The following is a 27097-nucleotide window of genomic DNA, read 5'->3' as shown; positions in this document are numbered from 1 at the left end:
AACCTACACTTAAAATTTGGAACAACTCTTTTTTCTGTTGGAGCTATTGGCAGAGTTTTTAGCCTTCCATGAGAGCAGGATTAGAGCAATGGTACCAGTGTAAGATGAGTAGGAAGGAGGAAAATGAGTTAAGAGTACAAACTGATTGAACATATTCCTGTAGCTTAGCGGAGTGGGGACTTTTTCACTTACATGTGTTCAGTAATAAAAGAAGAGTTCAGAAAGTTGGGCACTTTTTTTTTTGTCTTCAAATCAAATATCCCAATGAGAAATGTGTTCTTGTGTGAAACACCTACTATCATGTAGCATCAGAAAGATGAAAGGTCAGTATGAACTTCCTTCTTGGAATGTGCTGTTCAGAAGGGCTGGTAAGATACCACATCATACTTCTGACGAAACAAGAATGCAGCAGAAGATAAAGTTGGCTTGTGTTTAGGTGAGCCTAAAACCTAAGAAAAATGTTGCTGCCCCTGAAAGGACTACAGGGGATGACTTATTCATGAACAGACTATAAATAACCTTCCCAAATTGAGGAGAAGGTTGGCTCCATGTGGATGAGCTGTTGAGAAAGAACCTTCCATCTCATCACAGTCCTTGAAGCTAGGCCATCCTTCCTAGATTGACTGGGATTTCAAATATCTTCATTTAAAAGGCATCAGACCACTTGCTTGGTGTGCTCCTGCTGTTGGGTGAGCATATGAGCTAGTGCTTAATGGAAAGGCTAGAGACTAATTTGCGATTTGAGGGGCATGTTGGAGCTCTAATAGTAACTTTTGAGGTTGTCTGGTTTACAGCGTCAAGTTTGCTGTTTTATTATTCCAGTAAGTTTAGCAAAACACATTATCTGCTCCAGTCACAGTTCTTTGCTTTGTGGTAAGGGTGTTAAGTGTTGAACCTAGAGAACCACAGTAAGTCATGCCCTGTTTCTCTTAATTGGCCCTCTGAAAATCCCACCTGACTGACTTGAAGCTGCGTGACCTTTGTTCGCTGTTTGTCTAGCCCTGTTCTAAAGGGTCTTGCATTAAGACCACACTTCCCATTACTGCTAGCCAAATTGGTTTAGCAAAGTAAGTTAGATTATGTTAATCCTCTTGCTGCTGGACTGTCTTCAAGAGAAGCAGAACAGAACTCATGTGGGGATGTCCCGGACACAGGGCAGCTGTTGTCTGCCTGCTCCCATTTTAGGCAAATCTATGTTTCTGTTTGAGGTTTGGTTCCTAATGTAGATAATGACTTTAACCACCAAGACTTTGGTGATTGCTTGCTCTTCTAGGTTGAAGAGCACCCTTTCTGTTTTGCTGCAAGTGGTTAGTTGTAGAAACAGCCGTCTTTGGCAGAATTCGCACCTTGAAAGGCTGACCACTTTGATCCTCCGTGTTTCCAAAGGAATCCCAGTGACTCAAGGAGCAAGAAGGAAAATAAGGCTGGTTTTAGCATGACTTATCCTAAAGAGATGGGGTGGGGCACAGTCTCTCGCTGTACAGAGCACATCTGTCTGCTGGCATCAGCATTTGGGTAGTTTCTGTTAGTCTTTGGTCCATTGGACAAGTCTAGAAGACGCAGTCAACACAGTCTCCTGCCTGCACTTGCTATTCTGCCCCCATCACTAGAGCCGCTGCTCCCTGCAATGCCACTGGGAAGCTTTCCCTGCTGCTCTCAGCATAGTCTTCTGCGATAGAGCACTCTGGTGAAACAGCAAGCTCTGTTTTAGCTGCCGTGCACTGTTTTAACCTTTGTTGTAGACTCAGCCACATCTCGTGGCCGAGACTTACTGGCTAGCGGACAGGTGAGGTGTGAGGAGGTCAGAGGCGGCTTCCTCTAAGCTAGGAGATGCCATTCTGGCCTCAAGACCAGGTTAGAAAGAACTAAAGGAGCATATTGGGAAAAGCAGCCTAATCCTGAGAGATCCCACACAACAGTTATTTTGTGAGGGTTTTTTTAAGGATAAAATGACTGAACTGGGCTCTCTGAGCCATGAACTCCTGTGGGCCACCAAGAAGTGTCTACACAAGTAGTGGCTTGGGAGGGCTGCTGGTGCTTGAGGAATTCAGGTTCAGTTTGTGAAGGATATCAAACACCCCTTGGAGCTTCAACCGCTGGGTCACAAGGAATTCGGCAACTGGGTCTTGTCGCAGCAGGCAGGTGTCTGTCTGCAGCATGGGGCAAGGCTGGGCTGTGACAGCTCCTTCTTGCCTATGTTTGCTCTCTGCAGGTCCTGCTCAAAGTTCAAGAAGCAGTTTACCAATATGGTAAACATTGAGGCCAGACAGCACCTTGGGGTTGGATTAGGCTGTCCAAAGTTAAGGTTCAGTATACGTAATTAAGACACTTCCTTTCTAGGGATGTCCTGGTTTCTCTAGTTGGGATCCTGTGACTAAAGTAACTGCAAATGGCTTGGAACAGAGTCCAGAAAGTGTTGCAAGTAAAGATTGCCTACTGCAGATGTTTATAGGCAAAACTTGCAATGCTGGGCGCCCTTCCCAGGGCTCCTCGCTAACCTGCAGTCTGTAAGAAGACTTGCTGGAGTGACTTTAGTTCTTACTTCCTCAGGGCTTCTGGAGGAGCATTATACTTCAGTGTAGTCTTTCAAGAGCTTCAGTGTTGGTCTGACATTCACAGCTTAGCTAAACAGCTGCTTTCTGAATGCTGTCAGTAGTATTTGATTTGGGGGAGTTTGGGGTGAAGTTCAGGCATCCTGCTAGGTCTCTCTTTTGGCACTGGGCTGCACGTGGTTGTGGTAGGAGCAATGAGGCACAATGACTTTCACCTTTTCCGGACTATCTGAATCCAGCCATGGGTACAGCTTATTAACAGGGAAATCTTTTCCTGCCAGGTGTAAGGCAGTAAGGTTGCTTCTGCACTGGGGAAGTTGCTAGAAGAATTCAAAGGGCCAGCAGGAAACCACATATGAATTAGATCCTAGTTTTCTGTCCAGCTTCCTGGGAAGGTGGTGGAAAGTCTCTTTGGAGCTGTTGTAGCACCCAGTAGTTTAAAGGAAAGCCCTAGCTCTTTGGACAAAGCCCTCTGAGAGGTGAAGAGCACGTTCAACGCCTGTCTGTCTTGCTGAACACATAATGATCCATGAAGCTCACTAGGCTGGGACCAGTCAAAGGACTGTGGCAGCCAGCCTCGTAGGCTGCTGTTTAAGCGTAGCCTTGGTGGGACAGAGCAGGCCTACAGCAAGATGAGCAGAAGGCACCAGGAACATCCCAACTGTTCAGGAAAGCGCTGTGTGAGAGTAAGTCGCTTCTCCCTCTTCTGCTGGTTACCCAGCTGAGAAGCACGGGCCATCCGTACTAGTGCAAACTGCATCACTGCTTCCGCGCCTGTCACTCAGCATGAAAAAGTGGCTTGTAAAAGTAATAATGTGTGTTTTGCTGGCTGCACTGCTGATCTCTCTCCTTCCTTTCTTTAGGCTGTAAGACTGGAAAGTACCTACCAGAACCGCACTAGGTACATGGTGGTAGTGTCCACCAACGGCAGGCAAGACACCGAAGAGAGCATTGTCCTAGGAATGGATTTCTCTTCCAATGACAGGTACTCACAGTGTCCAGATGGGGGAAGTCCTTGTGTGCACCCACATGTCAAGTCAAATGTAGAAACTACTGTCTGGTGTCCATCCTTTCTGTGGATAGACTGCTTCAGATTTTCCAGTCTTAACACCTTTCTTGAGATCCAGAATTCCCCTTTTATTTCTTGAAAGGAGGTGGCAAATGGGAAGGCAACGGTGCAGGTCAACATTTCCTCCATTCCTCCGAGCCTCAGACTTGTGTGAGGACATTAAGTGCCCTTAAGTGTCTTCAAATGGTGAGGTCCCTAAGCCCTCACATGCATAGAAGAAAAAGCTGCAATTAGAGAAGCTGGACATCAGGGTTCAGGAGAGCAGCTAATAAGAAAGTGACTGTCAGGCAGCCCCTTGCCAAGGTCATGGCACAAAGGGCCTGATGGGAATGTCAGAGTTGCTGATGGCAGATTTTAAGCAACATGTGCTCTCACCAGACATCAGTATGTCATCAGGGTTTAGTGCTTTTGCTTCATTCATTTAAATTGCTGCTGACATCTCCAAAAGGCTGCAGAATGTGGCTGGGAAGGAGCTCTTGCTGCTGGAGTGACTATAAGCCAGGAGGCAGCACCCCCAGCAGCTTCACGGGCAGAAGCTTCACATTTAGAAGGGGACACTGGGTGCTTTGGAGAGGGCATGGATGCACATGACTCTTTTAAAAAAAGAGTGGTATGTAAATCTTGGCCTATGTGGGGAAAGAATCACCTTGGATATTCAAATGATCTCGGAAGGTTTCATACACATGCTTACTTCTAGCACAATTGCTACAGGAATGAGTCTTGCTTTTGACCCTAGGTGGAAGAAATTACTTTCAGGTAGCTAGCAGGGTCACTAGAAAATCTGTTTGAACTGTTTGACTAAGAAGTTGCCTTCCAAAGAGCCTGCTGATCACAACAGCCACCATGCTTAATTTCAAGTGGCTTGGTTTGGATGCTTAGCTCAAGTGATGCCTGCTAAAAGGGGGGACCAGCCTGATGCTGCCACTGGCTCCTGTCTCCCTTCCTGTGCATATGTGCCCAACTGTATCTCAGAGATGCTCTTGCGGTAGTGGAAGAATAACTTGTCCTTGCACAGGTTGCTGTGAGCTTGGAGCTCGCTATTGGCTGTGATATACCAGCACAGCCACCTTTGATAACTGAGAGCTTACTGGTATTCAGTCTCTAATAACATAGCAGGGTCATTTTAGCTTTCTGCTAGAGTTACTTAGGTTCTGGATGGTCAGTCTGATGCACCCTCCCCTAGCCCACTTGGTATTTATAACTCAATGTAGACTTGTTGCTATGGTCTCTGATAAGCGCTTGCTGAACAGTATCACTAAAAATACCCTGGCCACCTTGGGAAGCCTTTTAAAAACACGTCTTTCCATGAGCTCATCTCATGTTGTCAACAGAAATAGCTGCGTGCCGCAGTGTCTCCTTGTGCTGGGCACCAGTCGCTCCAAGGTGTGTGCATTTACAGGGCTTCATGTCTGCTGACCCTCTGAAGCCTTGAGTCTCGCCCTCTTCCCCCACTTCTCATGAGCTGCAGAGACTGACAGGGGTGTTAGGGCTTGTGGAAATTTGAGTGCAGCTAGTGCAAAGCATAAGAGCAGGAGACAGTTGAATCCAGTTCTTCAAGATGCTGCTTTAATTGTGGACCAGTTCTAAAGCTTTGAGATTCAGCTTTTTCATTTGACAACCTGGTGCAGGTTATCTTGGGGTTCCCCTGCCCCTGACTTTTTTCCATCGCTTGACTCTGCTTTTAACTTAAGCTTTTTGCTTAGCCCTACAGAACGCAGGTGCCTGGGAGGGCAGAGAGGTCAAAGTAGCCGAGAGGGGTGGGATTGCCAAGAGGTGTCTGTCTCGGCTGGCTGTTGTGCTCATCCTCGAGGTGTGGGAGGGTGAAGAAGGGGTAGGAGTCAACAACGGGTGATAGGCTGTGATTGCTAACCTACCGTGCTGCCAGTCACCCTGCTGTTACACTATACTGATCCCAGTTCCCAGCCGCTGTGGCTGAGGGACAAACAAGAAAACAAAGCTGTGCATTGCAAAATCAGAGCTAGAACCAAACCACTTGAGCCTGAGAGGAGCTAATCTGTAAAGAAAGCCTTGAGCTGACTGAAGACTGTGAGCCCCCTCTGACCTTCCACACAAAGCTTGCTGCTTCTGAATCCTGTTTGCTCTTCTCCTGGGCGTATGTTAACCCTTTAAGCTTGCTTGAAAGAGTACTGCTGTACCCTGTGTGTGGTTGATGATCCTTGCCAGACACCTGTGGAATAACACTGGCACTGTTTGCCCTGAAGCAACCATGGGATTTTTAATTTTTTTCTAATGAGTACAAAAATATGCAATCATTGTGATGAAATTAGAATAATAGCATGGTGCTGTAGCAGATGGGCTGACCTTCTCTTTCTTACTACAGTAGCACTTGTACAATGGGCTTGGTGCTGCCGCTGTGGAGTGACACCTTGATCCACCTGGACGGGGATGGGTGAGTGTCTTTTGTATGTTCTAGGTAAATAGCAGAGGGTCTCCATGTGTAAGCTTATAGCATGGTATATGGGGAAGGATTCAAATGATTGCAGAGCCCTAACAGGTCCAGCAGACCTCCTGTTGTTGACCTGTATTGGGTTAGTAGGCTCAAAGGCCCTAAATCACAGTGGTTGTGGCAGGAAACACCAATAATTGACTTATCTGTGAATAAACATGCACTGAGACAGTGGCTTATGTGTGTGTTTAAGCTGGAGTAAAGGAGCTTTTAGTGGTGAGTGGGTGTGTAGTGAAAGCTCCTTAAAGGGATCCTATTATGTGTTCCTCCATCATGCTTGCAGCAGGCAGCGTTCAGCTGAACATAAAATGAGAATGATGATTCTCTGCCAAATAGACACCTGACTTGCAGACTCCTGTTTGTGCCAGTTACAAAGGCTGTCCAGTGAGTGCAGTGCATGGAATGACTTCTCTTTCCTTGGTAGCTGCCCCAGGATCACTTTAGCTGGACTCTGTTGCTCCCAGCTGTGGCACTGAATTTGTGTTGCCAAGGTAAACAGTACAGCCCAGCACTGTCCCACTGTCTTAGTTTCGTTCCTGAACAGCAGCTGCTTAAAAAAAGTTATCTTAGAGCTTTTAGCATGCTATTTTGATCTGTTTGCTAGCTGAACTCAGCGTTGTATGCATAGGGCTAGTCCTTTCCTGTTCTAATGTGCTACAAACTATCACTTATTAACTAAAAAGTGGCTTTTGGGACACATTTTTACTGTGCCTTTTTTCTTCTCTCCAGAGGGTTCAGCGTATCAACAGATAACAGGGTTCATATATTCAAGCCAGTGTCTGTACAGGCAATGTGGTAAGTACTTGCTATAATCTGTCCCAGTGATACTTCTTCCAAGGTGTCTTGGCTGCTTGAGCTTTTAAAAAGCAGGTGCTGCTTTGCGTTACTGGTATCTTGAGACCTACTTGAGCAGCCAGAATTCTCCTTCAGAGACAGGGAAGGAAACCAAAGGAAAAAAAAAAAAAACATGCAAGTGCTGCTATACAGCAGTGAGTTTATAGTACTGCTGCAGCCATGCCGCCTTCTCAGCTGGGGGCAGGAAGGTATGGGGTAATTTTCCTTGCAAAAGGCTGCTGCTTTGAATCTCTCCGAAGCAGAATTGCTTTGAGCATATGTTTGAGATTTACCTTTTTTTGTCATAAATAAGGAAGTACATGTTGCATGTATTTTGGGAGTCTCTGTCTCCACTGAGACATGTTCATTGTGATAGCGAGAAAGAAAGAGAAGCTGCCTGCATTTTTCATTCCTTTTAGGGTGGTTCATGTAAGAATGTAGTGGCCATGAAAGTATTTCTGGCTCAAGCTTCTTTGCATTGCCGAAATACATCCCCTGTCAGGGTGTCACGCTACTGTGTCACCCCAGTGATTTTGACCTGGATCCTTCTGATCCCAGTCAAAGATTTAAAACAAGCTAAAAATAGGAGAGGGGGATTTGTTTCCCAGCAGCAGCTGAAGAAACTTCTGACATCCCTCGTGCAGTGAGAGAGGGCAGACGCCTAAACACCTCAGTAAAGTCAAGTCCTAAGCCCCTGGGTGTGCAGCTCTCCGTGTCTCATTGCTGGGTGTCCCTGCCCTGCATGCAGGGGAGCTGATGGCACAGTAGGAGCTGTCAGAGCACCCTGTCTTGGACACAAACTCTGCGCATCTTATTATGGCTTAGGTAGTTGCAGCAGGTTTTGGAGCCAGAGACACAGGTGCCTCTGCCCTCTGAATTGTGGGAACCTTCACTGCTATCCAGGCTTGTCTTGGCATACTTCAGTTAAGGACGTGGAAGCTCTTGCAGCATGTGGTTATCCACACCCTTGCAGGACAGCCTAACACTGGGGTTTGTACCAACTGATGGGATGTGAGCAGCATCCTGGATTTGGCTGCTGCTTTATGCTTGTTACCAGCCTGAGGAAGAAATTATAATCCTGCAAGTATTTTTCCCTTTCTAGGTCTGCTCTGCAGAGTTTACATAAGGCTTGTGAGGTGGCACGGAGCAACAATTACTACCCAGGGAGCCTCTTCCTCACGTGGGTCAGTTACTATGAGAGCCATATCAACTCCGACCAGTCATCAGTCAATGAGTGGAACGCCATGCAAGATGTCCAGTCCCACCGGCCCGACTCGCCCGCCCTCTTCACAGATGTGTAAGTTGCTCTGGCTCTGCTAAGCCAAAGTGTTTGGCTGTCAAGCACTGCAGTCACCAAATGAGGAGACAGTTTCCACAAGAGGTGACTCTTAATTAGGTATTGATGAGGAGAGGTTCCCTATTCCAGGTAATAAGCAGACCCCTAGTTAGGTAGACACCAGCACTGGAAGTTTAGCCCTCCTGGGGCTCCATTGCATCTCCTCCAGCCTCTGTTTTCAGTCTAGTTGTTTACCTTGGGCTTCGGGCTCGCAGATCTTTGCTTTTGCAAGCTAAGTTCTGTGTTACTAGTGAGAGAGAGGTGTGGTATATTCTAGTACCTAGGCCTTCCTCTTCTGTGGTTTTGTCCTCTGGTTTCCAGGCCTGGTGTCTCCTGGAAGGAACAGGTTTCTCTGGACTTTGCTCTTACGCTGGTGTGTGTCTGAGCACATTTAGAATAACGTGGTCTTTTTTTCCATACTCAGTTCATTTTGCTGTAAAGTGAAGTGTTTACCTATGGACTTCTGAGACTGTGAGCTTGGAAGCATCCTCATAGGCATCCATCTGACACACCTAAGAATGGGGACAAAGAACAATGCAGTTTTTCATCATTCTGAGGAGCTCTGCAAGTGTGGAACAGGACAATGTATGGGTCCCAAGCTGTCTCCAGCTAATGCTTGGATGTCTGGTGATATGTGGTCCAAAACAGTGGCTGAGGTAGGCAGGTAGACAGTTTGGAAAGGCAAAATTTATAGGCTGTATCAACACTCAAGGTTTACAACTCCTGTAATTAGTAATTGCTGATGGTACTGATACCATATAACCTCAGAGGCAATCTGTGTCCAAATGTGATGCCAAGCATGAGGGCTTAGTTGCCTGGTTTGTAGTAGAAGTGACTTCACTAGTCCCAGCTGCTTTTCCAGTATAATAGTGCCATTGGTTGATTTATGCTCTCAGATATTTCCTGTTGTTCAGTGGAGTTCAGTGAGTGAATAGTAATGCTAAGCAGTTGTTCAGCTGTGAACAAGTCTTCACACTTGATTGTTTTTTAATATACAAGGAGGGTGGCTGAAAAGTTTTGGCAGGCTGTCAGATTAATATTCTTTTGTAGCTTTTCATATATAAATTTTATGTAACTCACCCTTCCGCTGGTGGCAGCAACTGAATGATTGCCTGGGGACACCTAGACAGCATTCTCTTAATTGAGTCCTGAAATAATGCGTGAGGTTAAAAGCCAGGAACTTTCATGATTTTTATTTGTGAACCACCAGTTGGACACTTGTAAAGCAGAGAAGCATCTGTGCAGTCGCCATCCTGGCAGTCTTCCAGAGAAACAGAAAGGTGGTGTGAGTTGTTACTGCTGGGTCCTTTCTAAAGATGATAGGTGAGACAGCTCTGTGCTGCTGCTCTCTTGCAACTTCCCCTGGTGTTAGGCTATTTTTGCAGCTGGTGATAAAGCCCCTGGCAGCAGAGGCTGGAGGAATGCACAGAGGCTTAGCTGCCCTCGTCTCTCCATGTAAGGAGCTTTCGAGCTGTTACCTTTCCAAGAAAGGTAGGGGGAGGCTTAGATATTGCTCCAGAGAGTATAATGCAGCCTTCCTAATTTAAATTTTACCAAATACCAGAGGTTCTCTGGATGACTACAGTGGATTAGGAGCATTCAGTTGGTCTCTTTCATATACAACTGGGAATCTAAACTGGGCTTTACAGTCACCTGAATTCCTTCCAGCTGAGGACGTGCTTGGGGAAAGTAGTGTGGGTATCTGAGACTCTGCAGAGTATCCAGTCTACACAATACCCGTTACAAAGTGCCATGAGTCCAGTTTGTTTCCCCTCCCAGTGACTCTGTTGCTTTCTTCTGATAGCCCAACTGAGCGGGAACGCACAGAACGGCTAATTAAGACCAAGTTAAGGGAGATCATGATGCAGAAGGATTTGGAGAACATCACGTCAAAAGAGGTGAGTGGTGAGGGAGCAGCACTGGAATGCTGTTGTGCAAACTAAAGAGCTCTGTGCTTTATGCCCTGAAGAAAGGCCAGAACAAAAACTTAACATGGCTTCCTTGTGTTCCTCCTCCCCACCCAGATACGCACTGAGCTGGAGATGCAGATGGTGTGTAACCTGCGGGAGTTCAAAGAGTTCATTGACAATGAAATGATAGTGATCCTTGGGCAGATGGACAGCCCCACGCAGATATTTGATCATGTCTTTTTGGTAAGTCTAATGGTGAATTCAAGAGTAAACACGCCTAACGCTTCTCACTATGTCTTGGGTGACACAGGGGCCTCTGGAGGAACAGAAAGGTACTCTGAAGGAGAGATTGGCTGATCCTGGGATCACGTACTCTTAAGCAAGACACAAGATACTAGTGCTATTGAAGAAGAGCAGCCTGGTTTCTTGGCTGCGCTAGACTTTGCCATGCAACACCAGCTAAGCTGTAGACCCTTTCACTAGAGGACGGAAGGGAAAAAGTCGTAATTCTTACTACTTTTCAGGGCTGTTTCCTTTGATGTAGGACCAGTTTTGTAGCCTTAACTGTCCAGGGTACCCACACGCCAAGTTCTTGGAGAACGCCTGTGTTTGGGAAGGGCATAACTGCAGCAAAGAGGGAGGGGAGCTGTTGGGGAGAGCTGTGTAACATTCAGGTGGAATGACTCTTGTAACATGGAAAGCTCTGAGTTTGTGTGATCCAGGAGGAACAGAGGAGCTTAAAGAATCCTGGAGATAAGTCACTTAAGGAAACATAAACATTTTGCCTTTTAATGTTTCGCTTGCTTAGTTGCCTTTCATTGCTGCTGGGGCCTGTCTAATTACTGCACCTCCTTCTGGTGAGTCAGCACTCCACTGGATTTCCCAGCCCTGAAGCAACGGACGCAGGTTTGGTTGGGCTGTCTAGCCTATGAGGTTGGCTCAACTTTAAACAAAGCCATTCTTCTTGGACCAGCTGGTCTTTCCAAATGGAGAGGGCCTCTCCCTGTCTCCTGAAGCTTAGTGCTGTGGCTTGGAAGGGATGGTGTATGTTAATGTGAGTGCTCCCAAGAAATTGTGGTGGGGTAGAGCCAGGAAGCTTAAAAGTACCTACGATGTAATGGATTTTTTTTTTTGCAGACTATATGTTTTCTGGCAAGAGAGACCTGTTACAGGCTTATAGTGCTAGTCAAAAGCAGTACAGGCAATTTGGTCCGCTGCAGGGCTTGGAGTCCTGGCTCTGAGTGCATTTAACGGGAACAAGACCTTTAAAACACGGCTTGCAGGCAGCACCAAGAAGAGCTGTGGCTGTGTGGAATAGAAGTATTTGCGAAGCAGCTCTCTGCGGTGAGGAGCGGTGCTGCTGGGGCTGGACACCAGCTTAATGCAGGAGCGTGTATACGGCAAGGCAAAGGCATACAGTGGGGTCTCTGGAAGGCATGGAGCTGTTTGCTTCCAGGTCGAGATAAGAGCCCTGTGGGATCCCACTTAAGGAGTGTTAAAATAACTAAGCAGGAAATAAGAGACCTGATGATTGTTGATCAAAGAACAGGAGAAAAGGTTTTCACTGCTGCAGCATTGTTCTCCATACCTGTGGAAACTGGAGGTTCCCAGGCCTGAATTAAATTGTTCTTCCTTGGCCAGAAAGAGACAACATGAAGCTAACTAAGTCTGGGGGGCTAGGGTAAATACGGCAGGGATCCAAATATGTTTGTTGGCAAATCCTGAATAGCGAGAGCCCCCATAGTCCTCCTTCAGATTGTGCGCAGCTCTGGACTTTGCTGGGATTGACCTGATCTGTGGCTGAAGGCAATGGATTCTGTTGAAATCTGGCCTACCATGGCATATAACATTTGTCCCTTTATTTTGCTCAAAATTTAGAGTCTCATCTGTGCTGAACCCTTGAATGGTGTCCTCGTTATCATGATTTCTCTTAGGAAGTAGTTCAGTTTGGGAAGAACCAGCTGCTTTTTGTTTGCTGTATTCCTCGAGTGTCAAAACAGGACAACGGACTTGTCCCCAGTAGCTACCAGAATAGTAATGCTGCCCTTCCCTGTGCGTGTACATCTATGTGCAGGCTGCGAGTGCTCAGGACTTCTCTGCAAGTGCTGTCGTGGGCTGGGCCCGAGTGCGTGCCCGTGAGTCAGAACCCTTGGAGCTCCCCCATCTCAGACACGGGGTGCCTGTGCGCACTTTCCAGGGCAGGCAGCAACCCATCCTCTGGGTGGACGCTGCTGCTTCTGCAAGACTGGGAGGTTCTCGCTCTCGGGCTGACGGGGTTTGCGGGCTGGCAGTGGGTATGCTCCAAGGGCTGGCTCACCCTGGCGATGCCAGTCGTGGCCCTGGGGCGATGTGGAAGCCTGTGCTGTGGGAGCAGCCATGAGCAGTGCTGTTCTGCTGGTGATGGTAGTGCTGCCTGGGTCCCTCTTGCTTGCTTCTTGATCTGAACTGTCTTTCTATTTCGGAGTCATTTTAGGGCAGGGAAGCAGATAGCTGTGCACCTTAAATTTTGAAGGAAGCCTTTGTCTGAGTGGTTTTGTCCTCGGTCAGGGTTTATATGTTTGAGCAGGAAGCAAGCAGCTTGGAGGCCCTGTATGTGTGTGCTGCAGAGAAGAGGGTTGGTTAGCTAGCCAGGGTTAAATGTGTTTATTTCTCTGCTCACGCAGGCTTTGAACTTGGGGAGAAGAGGTGTAACCCAAGTGAGCTTACGGTGTTGCTGCCTTTGATGTGCGAGATGGGTGTTTCATGTATAAAGAGCACCTGGATGGTTTTTAAATGCAGGCGGTCTCTCTTCTGTGGGGTAGAGCTGGCAGCAGCCTCCAGGGAAAGGGTGGAGCGATCTCCTCTTTGCTGAGGTTGATTTGTCAGCCGTTTGCAGGAAGTGCCAGCATATGGTGCTGAGCTCCGGCTTTGCAGAGCTGCTTGTTGCTTCAGAATAGATCTGGTTAATGGGGCAAGATAAGGTGCTGAACATCAGCCCTGTTATCGCTCTTCTGTGTACCTCTTTACTCAAAAGACACCTTGGTCTCCAACACTTGGCTGGCCAGCTTCCTCTCCCAGTTCAGTGGTGACAATCCCTCCCTCCATCAGTTGTCTGGCCATGCCTTCCTTCTGGCTGATGTGTCCCTTTGCATGTTTTCCCTGCAGGGCTCGGAATGGAATGCCTCCAATTTGGAAGACTTGCAGAACAGAGGGTAAGTAGCTTCAGGCCATCAGCTTAAAAGCAAGAGCCTGGCCTCAACACTTGTCTATGCAACAAACTCTATTCCACACCTGCTGTGTAACCTGAGTCTTACTAAAGGGTTTGCAGATCTGAACAAGCTCTTGCTTCCTCCAAACTCCGCGTCCCACAAACAGGCATCCTAAAGTAAAAGAATCTTGTTCCCTGACCTTGACTGACATCCCCTTGGTGAACAAAGGAAGCCAACAATCTCATAGCTATAAGTAGCGAAAAGCTACAATTACTTAACTGGATGCTGCGTGATTGGCTCTGTGCCCTCTGCTCCAGCCCGTTGTTCTGGACTGAGGTCTCACAATTACAGAGACGCTTTGGAGTCTGGACCTCCGGACTGCGGCAGGAAGGAAAATATGTAAAAGAGCATTTGTTGCTTTGAGTGGGGCCCAGTAGGAAGTAAAGTCCTGTAGCTCTCAGGCTTAGCACTGATGGCTTCCGTTGTCTCCTGCCTTTTCTGCCTTTCAGGCTTAAGTTTAGAGTGTCTTTTCTCTAGGCCAGGTGGATCTAAGCACCAAGATTTTGCAATTAAATAATTATTTATGGGTTTGGCTTATTTGTGCCAATCCAGTGGAAAAAAACTAATCGCTCTGCTGAATTGAATGGATAGCATACTTCTGTACCTCAGAGAATCATCCTGGCAAAATTGACTCTCCTCATTCAGCTCAGTGTCTACTGCAGTTTCCTTGGGTCAGACAGGTCCTACTTGACTGCCAGCGATCTCATACTACCTGCTAGGGAAAAAGGGATGTCACTCCCTTGTGGTGCTCTTGTTCTGTCTGATATCCCAGCATGAGTGCAGTTCATAAGCATCTTACGAGTAACCCTCAGGGCTAAAAATACTGGATGTAGTGTACATAAATACCATCTGCTTTCTTTAGCAGTTTCCTTTCCAGAAAATTTGGGATAACAGCTAAATCCTCCCCAGTGGCTCATTGTCTCTTACATCTTGCTGTAGTTATTTTATGCATTTGTTTAACTATGGTGTTGCTCATGAGCTTATGTCTTCAATCTTCCTGTCTTGTTAGTGCAGCAGGAGGAGAGATTGACAAAGGGGCTTTGAGAAAGTGTCCAAACACTAATTGAACAGTCTGTGCAGGAGCCTCTGTGACACAAATGTTGCTAACACTTAGAATATAGAGGTGGTGGGCAAGCACTGTAAGCTGACATACTGTAGAGGAAGTTTCTGTCCAGTATGGATGAGCCCTTTTATCAGAGGCTAGGCTCTAAATTGCTCAGCAAAACCTTTTGTCTTGTGTTGGCTGCTGCTTCCTTGCATCAAGTCCCGGTTTCCAAGGATGTAAGTTCAAGACTGCAACTTCAAATGCTTTGAGTTTTGCCACTCGCAAAGCAAGGCAAGGCTGTTATGTAGCAGCTATGATATCTCTCTGAACTTGCTGTGTTCTGCACGCTCTGCATTTTTATCTGCTGTCTGTTTCCATGCAGGGTGCGGTATATTTTGAATGTGACTCGAGAAATAGATAACTTCTTCCCTGGGCTCTTTGAATACCATAATATTCGGGTATACGATGAAGAAGCAACAGATCTTCTGGCTTATTGGAATGACACCTACAAATTCATCTCCAAGGCAAAGTAAGTCTTTTCAGAACAGAAGACAAACACTTACAAGATGTATACTAAGCATTTTATATTTTCCTACTGGTTTCTTAACTGCTTTTCCTCCTTGCCTACCTAGGATCAAAGGATTTTCATTTTGTAGTTTCTGTCTAAGTGTTAGAGTTGCCTTCCATGAATTTTCATTCTTGTGAGTGCTTGTACAAGGAGCAGGTAGGACTAGTGAGGGATTTCTGCCCAGGTGCAGTCCAGGCAAACAGTGGAGGAAATAATTCCTGTAGTAGAGAGCTAACAGTTTGCCTGCTGCTTAGGAAATGCAATGAATCTGCAGAGGTGCTGGTGGGAGGAAAGGGCAGTAACAAATCGAGCAGGGTTTCACAAAAGTAAGAAGCAAAACCTTACAAGCCAAACACAAACGTAAGCTGTTCCCTGCATTGTGAGGTTGTACGATGAAGCCCGCAGTCTGGAAGTGATTTCTTGTAGTGTAATGCTCCGGAGCAAACTCCTCCCTTTGACAGAAGTAAATGCCAGTGTAGGTCTCTGAGCTGTCAGTTACAGTGAGTAATCTGATAACAGATGCTGAAAGTAGGGCCTTTTTACTGCAAAGAACTGCATCCCAGTTATATGAGCTGTCTCCAGTTCATTCAGCAGTCTTCTTAAGGGAAAACTGGTCAGAAAGCAGATTGGCATATGCTGCCTTTAAAGTATCATTTCCATTATAGAAGTCTCTCATCTCTTAACCACGCCTGGTGCTTGCAGTTTCTCATAGCCTTTAAAAGCTGACTTGATTGAGTATGGCTCAAGGTTTATTTTATTTAAGATGGTTTCTTTAAAAGACATCACTGTATTCCCTTAAGTATTAATTTTTGAATTGTTGTCATCCTCAGAAGTATTGTCCTGCCCAGAATATTTTCCACTGGTCCAATTAAACGATTGGACCTCAGTACTGTGTATGAGGTGATGTAAGTTAATAATCTTCCAAATTGGGGCAATTACTGTACCCCCTTCTTTGCCCTGTCTGCATGTTGTGTTTGGGGGGTTTTTAATCACCAAAAGTATTGCAATGTTTTGACTAATTTGATCTGCAAGGTTGAGAAAGTCTTAGAGCAGTCTAAAGGCTGCTATAGCCCAGTGTACCCTAAACAGTGCAGACACCTCTCAGTGTCTGGGGAGTGTGGATGCAGGTACAGGCTCAGACGGCTGCGAGCAGCTGAGGTCTGAGCTTGTCGAGGCATATGACTGTGTGTGCTCTGTGGCCTCCTGGTCTGTCCTGTGGGAACTTCACATGGCTGGCAATCCAGAAAACCTAGCACTTAAAGGAGAAGAATAAAGGTGCCAAACCCAAGTTCTCTCAGCATGCTCCATGCCAATGCTGCCCAGCGCACAGAGTTCACAGAGAAGGGCCATAGGCTTCCTCCTTGTGTTTCACAGCAGACAAGTGTTTTTTAATTCCTTGGAGCAGGCTGCTGGCTGCCCTTTCAGCCTCTATACCAGCCTCACCAAGCAGAGTAGCTGCTCATTGCACTCAAAGACACTGTTTGCTTTGCCTTCAATAAGGAAAAATGAATTAAAGCCAAAGGATCTTCCATCTGATTGCAGCTGGGCACTGCACTGCAGCCATCATTTGAGGTCTCTGCCTCCAGCCATGGGGAGGTCATCTTTTCCACTTGCTTGCATTCGGACAGTTACCGAGGTGAAGGACTGTTATAAACAGAGCGGGAGCAGTGAACTTTCTGCCTATAGACAGCCCTAAGAAATGGTGCTATCAAGAAAAATCTGCCAGGCTGGTCCATGGGGCTTTTGGCTGGATTTGCACCTACCGGTGTCTCGAGAGATGTGGATGGGAGCTAGCTGGGGGTTGAAACACCTGACTGAAGCAATGTTGGTCTTGTACAGCCAATTGCCAAACCCAATAATATGCCGTCAGAAGTTTACCGTAGAACATCATCTCTGTGCTAGAGGCTGCCCTGAACTGCTCAGTATCTTCCAGGGATGTGTTTCTAAACTGTGACACTACGTTTGTGTGATAGATGCCCTTTTTATTTGGAATACTGCTTGATACCAGTGGGCCATTTGGGCTGAGTTCAAGCATGCCATATTAGTCTTTAGCAGTCTTCATAAATCTCTGCAAACAAGTGATGTTTGTCCACTTTGTGATAAAAGCTTCAGAAGAACTGTTGTAACAAAATCTGTTAAGAATATTAAGACCTTGTTCTTCACTTCTTTGTGTGTCTTGCTCCAGTTTGTAAATTGGATTATCAGATCACATCCCAGACTTCAACTGTGGCCACAGTGTTGAAAACGTGTTTGATAACACTGTGGTAAAGAAGTTGCTATTTTCTTAGGCTTCTCAGAGGCTATGTTTTCTATTTAATGATCCTCTTCTGTCTTTCTTCCGCTTCAGGAAAAATGGTTCTAAGTGCCTGGTGCACTGCAAGATGGGAGTGAGCCGCTCGGCGTCCACGGTGATTGCCTACGCCATGAAGGAGTATGGCTGGAACCTGGACAGGGCTTACGACTACGTGAAGGAACGGCGCACCGTCACCAAGCCCAACCCCAGCTTTATGCGGCAGCTGGAGGAATACCAAGGGATCCTGCTGGCCAGGTGAGTGGAAGGAACGACCCTGATTACCCATGCTAAGGCATAACACTTAAATGATTGACTCCATTATTTTAATTAGAACTTCCATCACTGCATTATGTAAGCTCATGATTGTCTTGGGAAAGAGCGCTCTGTTTTCATGGGTTATCTCAGCTGAGCCTGGGAAAATAGGTATAATAGAGAGCTTTTAGGAGGCTGTTTGGTTTCTAGGATGGCTGTTTTTTGGAGACTAGCATCCTGTGAACTGCCATCCAAATGCAGCATTCAGAACTATGCAGACTCCAGCAGAGATAAACGATGTCCCTATTGCTTGTAACATCACTTGGCAGGGAGCTCGCTTTGTCTCCATCGCAGCCTTACAGCTCGCTGTTGAACATGCCCATCCTCAGCAGCTGGTCTGGTTTTATTTAGATCCCTTCGGTAAGTGTTGGTGTTAGGGGAGGGGACAGGATGTCCTGTGCATTGCGACAGTGGTGTTTATTCCTGCATGGAGTCCTGAGGCTGGTATGGAGCTGGGCCTGGGTATGGGCAAGTGTGTTGTAATCCCAAGCCTATCACCTGATTAGCAAAAAGACATAAGTATTGCATGTTTCTGAGAAATCCACTTGTAAGCTGTGTTAAGCAATGTCTTCACGTGATCAGCTGGAAGGAGGTAGTGATACTCTGTGTTTCACCAGATTACGGTGTTTTGTTTAGGATCCTGGTGTGCTTTGCTAGGGAGCAGATCTGAAGCAAGCAGAATTACCCAAGCTGAGCCTCGGGCCAAAGGAGATAGCTCTTAGTATGTTTTGACCAAAGTAATTATTTCATAGCTTCTTGGTACTGTTGAAAGGTGCCTGCCTTATGGTATTCTTTACAGCAGCTCAGGCCCACATGTGTTCTCTTTAGGGCAAACTTCTCACCGCTGTCCTCTGCTTGGTTTTGTCCCTTCGGCTCTGTCCTATCCACTTGCAAAGACCTCCCTTCCCTTTTTCTGTGCTAATGACTTACCGTTCCCCCTTTGCTTTCCACCTGCTCCCAGCAGTCTGGCTATTTCTGCTTCTGGGCCAGGTCTGGATTCCCAGTTTTTACACCAAACTCCTGCTGTAAGGTCCTCCTGTCACTGAAGTGTGTTTCCTCTTTCCCTCTGTGCACAGATTAGCAACCTGAGGGCTCCTCCCATCTTATTCCCTGGTCAGGTGCACCCACAGGATCTTTGTCCTCCACCTCTTCCCATGCCTGCCGTCCTCTGCCCCTGCTCCCCAAATGTTGACTGCCATAATGACCCTCTTTCTCTTTGAAAAAGCAGCCAGGTAGTATCGAGTCTCAGGATGGATCACAGTGGAATAGATACTTTAAGAAATTGTGCTCTTCTGGACTGAAACCCTTTGAGACAGACACCACACCTGCCTTTGGTGCCTCGTGTGACACCAAACATGCTGCTGGCACCAGTTAATAAAGGTCAGTGCTTAACTCTGAGCTAGAGGTGACCTGACCAGTGTGGTGTGCTATGTAGCACTGAGCAGACTGGGAAATTGGATCTCACTGAGGTAGACTGGATGGAGGAAAAGGAGCTTTTCAGATGTGAAAAACACACCAACATCCTTTGCAACATGTTGGTGAACACCTGTGAGGAGCCCTGGGCTGGTAGCAGCTGGTATATCACATCTTCAAGCCCTCAGCCCTGCAGTTGGTTTAGGTAATCTCTCAGTCTGGTAGTTGGTGGCACACCTGCAAAGCCACCCTGTACAAACGTCTTGGTTAGGGATATTTTTTTTTTTCCCCTCTGACTTCCAGTAATTTATTTTTCAGGAGGTAAATCTTTCTTGCTGCCATCATTTACGTGGTGTGTGGCTCCCCTCCCACTCAAGCACACCACGGCTCCTGACCTACTCTGCAAGTCCCCATACAATGGCACGAACAGGATTACTTGTGAGGCTTTAAAAAATGCAAGAGCAGTGCGTTACATCTGTGTGTGGGGAACTAAAAAGCCTGCAGTAAATGAAGCTTCACTGAAGCAAGGAATGGCCTCTCTGTGCTGCAGAAATGGTCCCTCTTTATGCAGTTCCTCTCTTAGCTCCAAACTGCTTTTTTTGCTTTTTTTTTTTTTTTTTCCTTGTCTGTGTTATTTAGCTTTGCCCTCTGGCCTCTGGCTGCCTTGTTTATTGGTGCGGTATTCCAGGACAGGTAAAAAAAACAAAAACAAAAAAACAACAGATTCATGCTCATGTGACTGCTCCGGTTTCAGAGGGAAGGTATGTGAGGGCAGCCATGTGCTCGCACTATCTAGTTACGGTTTTGTGTTGGGGTTATAGCAACTGGGATATGTTTTCCAGCTGTAAAATGAAAACCCCCTGCCTGCTTTTAGTCACAACAACAAGCATGTTTTGCTCTTTGGGACAGTCATATTTCCTGGGGTTAGTTAAACTGTCCCCTCCCTCTGGTGATAGACACAGAAAGGCTGAGCCAGCCCTGTTTCTTTTATTAGTTATGGTAAGTTACAGGAAAACAGAGTTTGGGATCCCATATGCCTTGTGCAACTTGTGAATCAACAGCAGTAGTTTTATACCAGGGCCTGGAGAGCTGGCTGGAGTGTGGTGGAAGGTGTGGGGGTCTCCTGGTCCAGGGCTGGTGTGGACACAAGCTGGCCAGCCCTGGTGCTGCCCCCAGACCTTGTCCCATGCCTAGCACACCGAACGTCTGGGGTGCTGTGGGCTGTTCTCCCTGGTGCTGGGAACGCTACCCAGGAAGGTCAAGAGGTGGCTGTGGGTTCTAGGAAGGGACGTGGGTGGGCTGCTGTTCTCTGACCCTGTTTTTAGCACCTCTCGCAGATTGTAAGACTGGAGGAAGTGTGAGATTAAAAGTTAACACACCTCTCCCAGTGGTTGTTGACATCTGTTTTGATTCTCAGATCAAGGCTGTGCTAGGCAAGTTTTGTTTGTTCATGCACAAGGGTAATTTTGACTTTCAAAATCAGATGTGCAGCAGAGTGCTGGATTTGAGCAGTGAAGCAGCCAGGGTGGGAAGTGCCCTCAGAAAACATCAACAATTTCTCCCCAGGTTACATGAGCAGAGACATGGGAACTTTGGCATCCCATACAGAGCCTCAGCAACAACCTGCCTCACGGACAAGCCTGGTTCTGCTGCCAGTGTCAAACTTTGCTCCAAAACCCATTAGAGACAGAGCACATGCACCCCAGAGCAATGCCTTTTGGCCTCTAGTCTTGACCTTCCTCTCCTCTGAAAGGACACGATTCTGCCCTGTGTCATACAGGAAGGTTGTAGCTGACTGTGGGATTGGAAAGCTAAATGTGTGATGGATTATTTTCCTTAGCTGTTGGGCACCCACAGCTAAACTGGTACGTTGTAATTAGTTCAATAGCATCTGTTAATTAACTTACTGCAGCCAATGGATGTGTCTGGGAGCGTCTGCTCACGCTAGCAAGGGACTGGAGAGGTTTTGCAAGGTCTACTGCAGATCCAAGGACCTTTCAGTGGTATCTGCTCTCCTCCTAGGGGCAAACGGTGGAAGCACAGCCCTGTGGCCACGGTCACTCAGCAGGGCCCTCGCGTTTCACTTGGAGAAGTTGCCTCCTTTGCTCTCTGTAAACCCGGAGGCATGGGCCGGGTTGTTTGGCAGGTGCAGATAAGGAAGGTGGTGCAATGCCGCTGGCAGTTGTTTGGCCTTGTGACTGCTCAGACCTTCCTAAAGGGGCTTTCCAAGAGCTGGAGAACTCTTGAGCTTCCTTCCTGTGAAAGGCAGGTGCTGTTTTGGGCTGCTTGTTGACTGTTGAGGATGTCCTCTGTGTTTTACACACACCCATACCCACATCCACTCACTCCACCCCACCCCCTTGGTTACCAGAGCCCAGTTATTGATCACGGAAGCTATTCAAAGAAGGAGTCACAAGGGAACTCGGATTTCATTCCGTGTCCGCCATCCACTCACATCCGGGACTAGGGGACCCTGTCTCTTCTGGTCATTGCTGACCTGCTAGCAAATGGAAAAGCACTTGCTGGCTAAGAAAGGACCAAATTCTGTAGTCAATTAAACACTGCGTTTGTTGAGTAGACTGATAAAATACTGCTGGGGAATGTGTGTGGAGCAGAATGGTGCCGTGGCATTTAGCTACTGGAAGGTGGCTGGTTATTGGATCAACTTCTCCAGCAGCAGGTTTGGCCCTGAACTGTTTAAGTGAAGCTGCAGTTGTGGTCAATGACTCCAGTATTTGGCATGGTTTTTCATGTAGGTCGCATCCTCTTACAACAAGGTGGGTCTGGCTCCGCTATGTGAAAACACTACTCAACATTTTCGTTTGCTTTTCTTCCCCACAGCAAACAGCGGCATAATAAACTGTGGCGCTCGCACTCAGACAGTGACCTCTCAGACCATCATGAGCCCATCTGCAAATCTGGGCTGGAGCTGAACAAAAAGGAGATCACCACCTCGGCCGACCAGATCTCAGAGGCGAAGACCAACGACAACCAGCAGCCGATGTCTCATATCTACTCAGCTGAGCTAGACAGGGAGCAGCAGCTCCCAGAGGATGCGAACATGATCGAGGAGGAGATGTGTGTGAAGGAGAGAAGGATCCACCTAGAGTTTACATGTCGAGACTTCCACGCTGAGCAGATGGAGGACAAGCTGAACCTGAACAATATCAATGGCTGTACGGCAGGTTGTTGTGTAGACTCCGTGCCCCCTGATAACTGCCATGCTTCTGAGGCCTTAATGCAGCTCCAGCACCCCTTGGAAATAACAGAGTTTCCTGATTTGACAGTGGACGATCTAGAAAAAGATGCTCTTAAGCTTGATATGAACGTGCACTTGGTTCCCATGGAAGAATTCACTTCGTGCTTAAAAGACTTTCCCCAATCCCCAAACCAAAATTCCCAGAGTCTCCAACAGAATCCCCAGCCTGAAGTGACTGACCTCAGTACAGACAGGATTGATTTCTTCAGTGCTTTGGAGAAATTCGTGGAGCTTTCCCAGGAGAGCCGGTCACGCACCTGCTCCCATTCCAGGACGGAAGAGCAAGGGAGTGGAAGGAACGGGGTCTCGAGGGTGCCCGTGCTGGAAGTGCCGCCTGCTGCAGATGGGGGTGCAGATGCTCAAAGGAACAGCTCTGGAAACTCTCCTCAGGCATCGGATGACTCCTCCACAGATGAAGAACAACAAAAGGTTAAAATAACTTGCTCGGTGTTTTAGGAACTGCTGCTCAAACCTATCTGCGGGTAGTTCTCTTGCTGTGAGGTTGCTGTGGACAGGGGATTTTCTAGTCCCGGCATTCACTGAACAGGGTAGCCGTTTGGGGAGGGATTGCTAGATGCTTTTCCTTTTCACTTTTAGATACTCACCCTTTTCTGCACTTTTTCCTTAAACATCTGTTTGCTGGCAGTGGCAGAGCCCTGGCTGAGGCAACCTTGACCTGACCTGCTGTGCTGCTCTCACGAGAAACTTATTTTTGAGTTTTGCATTAGGAAAGCAGATAGGTGGGACTTGACCCACTAATGCAGCTGAACCCTGAACAGCTAAGGCCAACCAGCATCCCAAACCTGCGCAAATATTTATCTGACTTGAGAAATCCACCAAAGAGCGGGACAAAGCTGACACCTTTCCCTGATTGGGAAGCACCAGCATTGGGATAGTAAATCAAGGTAGATGTAGAGCTTCCACTGCTGGAGAAAGAAAATGAGCTTGCGCAGGCCTGGGGTGGTGGGATCGGGGATGTCACGGCTCACTTCTTTCCTGGATAGAAAGATGTTCCTGACAAAATTTAGTAACCTCTGAATTGAGGTACCTTTCTCTTATAATTGCTTTCTATCCTCCAGGACTCTCACAGGGATTGATGATATCCGGGGCCATCGTTTTCTGGGAGCCTCTCTTATTTAAATTCCACGCTGCATTGCTTGAATCTTTTCCATCTCCATGTGAGGCAATAAGGCTCTTCCAGATATAATAGGCCAATGCTCTCTCCAGTGATTTGGCAGAAAGAGTGTCTGTGCGGATGGGGGAGCCTCTCTGGCCATTTTCCTCCGGGAAACCAGAGCATTTCAGCGCTCGGTCATTCTTTATGCTGTACTTCTTTTCGCTCCTGTACGTGAGCAGAATCTTTCATGTTTTCAGTTCAAAACTGCACTTCTAGCAGCATCAGGATTTCTTTTGTTAACTGGACTTTTCCTTATTTAAAAAAAAAAAAAGGCTAAATTTCCCTTAGAATTAGTCGCAACTAAATAAAAGTTCTTAAATCTCAGTCTAGGTGAAAATCCAGCCTGGAAGATGTTAAATGCAATTTCAGAGACAATTAATGCTTCTACGTTAGTGATCACAGCACTTGTAATGTATCCCCACACACTGGCACGTGCACTTTTTGTTCCTTTGGGGACATGCACCCCCATTTCCTTTAAGCTGCTGCCACTTGCTCTACGTCAGCACAACTGATCCATTTTGTTGTTATTCTTTTTCTGTGTTGCAGGAGGTCCCCGAGCTACCTAGCACAGGCCATCTCACGAGATCCCACTCGGAAAATGCCATTTCTGTGAAGGAAATTATCACAGAGATCGAGTCAATCAACCAGGGAGTAGGAGCTGCCCAACAGAAAGAGGGTTCAGCCAACCTCACCCAGACGCCAAAGAGGAACACTGTGCACGACCTGCCAGTGGAGGCACTTTGGGCATCAGAAAGGGTGGAACAGAGCGAAGGAGCCTGTGGACACCAGGAAAAGGAGAAAGACCCTCTGCAAGCTGAGCAAGAAGCTGCCCCCTCCTTGCAGCTGTCTTCTGGTAAATCAGACGTGGAGGAGAGCAGCCCTGGGGGTGAGCAGCAAGAGCCTCATGGCTCCATCAATCCTGAGCCCAAGTGGTGCCCTGGTTCCGTCCGGCGAGCCACCCTGGAGTTCGAGGAGCGCTTGAGACAGGAGCAGGAGCACCAGCACGCATCCCCGGTCTGCATCTTACAGACCCGCAAGAACTCCAGGAACGATTCTCCTGCTGCCGAGCTCCTGCCGCGGGGGAAAAGCGAGGAGCCGCCCCTGGAGCTGGCTCCGGAGGGTGACAAGGCACGGGGTCCAAGTGCTGAGGAGCTGCTGCTGCCTCCTGGGGCAGAGCTGTCTGCAGGCAGACACTTGCCTGCACCCCTCGCCTCCCCTGCGCAGGAGTCCCTGCCTGCAGAGCCCAGCCCGGGGCAGGAGGGAGCGGCACAAGAACACAGGGCACTGGTCTCATATGATGGGACGGAGGAGCCACCCCTGCCCTCTGTTGTCCCCAAAAGAATTGAAATCGTCGAATACACTGCCACGGTCAAGTCTGCAGAGCGCCCCGACGCAAGCTGTGAGCAGGGCAGGCTGCCTGCGGCCGTCCCGTCTTTAGATGAAAACTTGAACCCTTCGTTGTGCTCCGAGAAGGCACCGACCTGTCTCAGAGCTCTGACACTGGTAAATCTCTCACTGCCGGAGGACGCGGTACACAAGCAGGCTACCTTCACTGTGGGCAGCCCCAGCGAGGAAGGTGGTGGGTTACCTGTTCACCTCAGTGCTGCTTCTCCCTCTGCCCAGGTGACCTCCACACCTTCGGCCAGCCTAGAACGCTCTTCTTACCCCTGTGTAATTCACCTGGAAGGCGTCACTGAGCAGAGCACAGGTACGGACGATGAGCCGGTCACGTCATGTGGCATTGAGGGAGATGCGACTCTCCCATTCAGGGACAGTCCCAAGCCTCTCTGCAGGGGGGGTGCCGGCACCTCAAGGCAGCTGAGCGGCGAGGACTTCACTAGCCAAGGCGCTGAAAATGTGGACCTTCTGGACATCTCTTTCCTGTGTTACGGCCTCCCCCACAGCTCCAGCAGCCGCAGCGTGGAGGAGCGCAGCAGCAGCCCCGGGCTGGTCAAGCAGCGAGCGAAGGAAATAGAGGCTCGGATCCGGCACGCGGGGCTCACCACACCCTCCCACATGAAACGCTCGGCATCCTTGGCCAAACTGGACTGCCTGGACCTCTCCAAGGACGACTTATCCGAGAGGCGGTCGGCCTCTTCTGATGCCAACCCGGTGCTTCTCACCTGCGTTGCCCTCGGTCGAGGCCTTCGCAGGGGGAGTTTGGAGAGGGGCTCGGAAAGCGCATGCGGAAAGCATCGCCTTTCCTCCCCTGAGCCCGCTAAGCATTTTGTGGAACAGCTCAGAACAGCCGAGTGCATTGCCCAGAGCAAGCCAGTGGAGAGGCCGCTAGCTCAGTACGCCAAAGAGTGCGGCTCCAGCCAGCAGAATTTGTTTTCCAGTGCAGACCCAACGTGGACTAGCTCCGAGGAGGGTCCTCCGCTGCTCCAGGTGCAGGTCCTGGACTCCTTGTCTCCAGCTCAAGGTCTGGCTGTCGCACCTCGGCAGCAGCACGGGAGAACTCACCCTCTGAGGAGGCTCAAAAAGACCAATGATAAAAAGCGGACAACCAATCCCCTCTACAATACTATGTGATCCTGAGCCCTCGGCTGTGATTTCCTACCGAGAACCCGTGGTGTTGCGTTCACGCAAGGGGCAGGTGTAATATAAGGAACATGCACTTTATTGGTTAATTTTATATATATTGTCATTTTACTGTTCCTGGCGCATGTAGGTGTGGGTTGGTTCTTCTGTGTGTGACTCTGACTGCAGGACTGTTTGGGTTTTTTTAATTTTTTTAACTCAGATAACCTCAAATGTTCTTTTTTTTTTTTTTTTTGTTAGTTTGTTTTAAAAGAACACCTTTATCCTGCAAAAATTGATGTTGGCTTGCTTTGGCAAGGTGGAGTTTTGCTTAGAACCAGATCCTAGTTCCTAACTTGAATTTTCCCCATGCCTTGAAATGGTGCTGGGCAGTTGTTGGGGTGAGAGCCCCCATAAATGTGAAGGCTGTGCCAAGGTCCCCTTTGTTTGGCCTTTCTTTTCTGCAAACTGGAACTCCACAATGCTGGCAGATCACTCACAAAGCTGCTTCAGGACAAACTCCCGAGGCTCGGTTCAGCTGGTGCATCCCCAAAAGGAGCACACAGGGGTAAATATTCCCGACGGATGGGCTCTGAAAACCCCGGGCAGCCTGGCACCGAGATCAGCGCTCGCCTCCCGCTGGGGGTCATGCAGAGCCCCCCATTTTGTGGTGAGGTGGAGCAGAGTTCCTCCACGAGCTGCCAAGCTCACCTCTCCTCGGCTGCCCCAGACCAGCGGGTGAGAGGAGGAGAGCCCCCAAAGCCAGAGTGTTCTTTTAAAACAAACGCCTCGTCAGGGTTTTAACCCTCCCATTACTTGAATACTGCTGTGGGCCTATCCAAGTTCATGGCCATATCATCTGTCCTCTACCCTCCTGCTGCCTCCCCTCCACCCGAAAGCTGTTCTTGTCTCGTGCTGCCTGAGTTTTCCTCTCCCCTCTGCGATGCTCACAGGCACTTCTGGTCGCTCACAAACCTAGAGGCTGTTATAATTGTTACACGATGTATTGCCCCTACTGAATGCAAAGCTTTGTCCACACTGCTGTCACTCCTAACACTCGGCCCGGAGGGAAGATCTTTTCTGGAAGTTTTTTC

At 48.0% G+C, this 27097-nt stretch overlaps 1 protein-coding gene across 3 annotated transcripts in view; it reads left to right on the top strand.

Moving 5' to 3' along the window:
- The window catches only part of SSH2 (slingshot protein phosphatase 2), a 53852-nt gene extending 26755 nt beyond the window's left edge, over nt 1–27097 (top strand). Inside the window, exons 4-14 of one of the 3 annotated variants that reach the window (XM_010573679.1) lie at nt 3416–3537; nt 5966–6031; nt 6818–6883; nt 8025–8219; nt 10063–10156; nt 10283–10411; nt 13313–13359; nt 14844–14990; nt 17377–17577; nt 21889–22735; nt 24030–27097. In XM_010573679.1, coding sequence (XP_010571981.1) covers nt 3416–3537; nt 5966–6031; nt 6818–6883; nt 8025–8219; nt 10063–10156; nt 10283–10411; nt 13313–13359; nt 14844–14990; nt 17377–17577; nt 21889–22735; nt 24030–26015 — 3900 coding nt within the window. In that variant the 3' untranslated portion in view covers nt 26016–27097. Of the gene's footprint in view, nt 1–3415; nt 3538–5962; nt 6032–6541; nt 6580–6817; nt 6884–8024; nt 8220–10062; nt 10157–10282; nt 10412–13312; nt 13360–14843; nt 14991–17376; nt 17578–21888; nt 22736–24029 lie in introns of those variants that run through there. The other 2 variants (XM_010573678.1, XM_010573680.1) reach the window with 2 other exon arrangements.

This window comes from Haliaeetus leucocephalus, unplaced genomic scaffold, assembly GCF_000737465.1.
Source record: "Haliaeetus leucocephalus isolate CR32 unplaced genomic scaffold, Haliaeetus_leucocephalus-4.0 Scaffold395, whole genome shotgun sequence".
In the NCBI taxonomy this organism is placed as follows: domain Eukaryota; kingdom Metazoa; phylum Chordata; class Aves; order Accipitriformes; family Accipitridae; genus Haliaeetus; species Haliaeetus leucocephalus.
The sequence above is the reverse complement of the archived record's forward strand: the minus strand, read 5'-3'. Positions and strand labels throughout refer to the sequence as shown.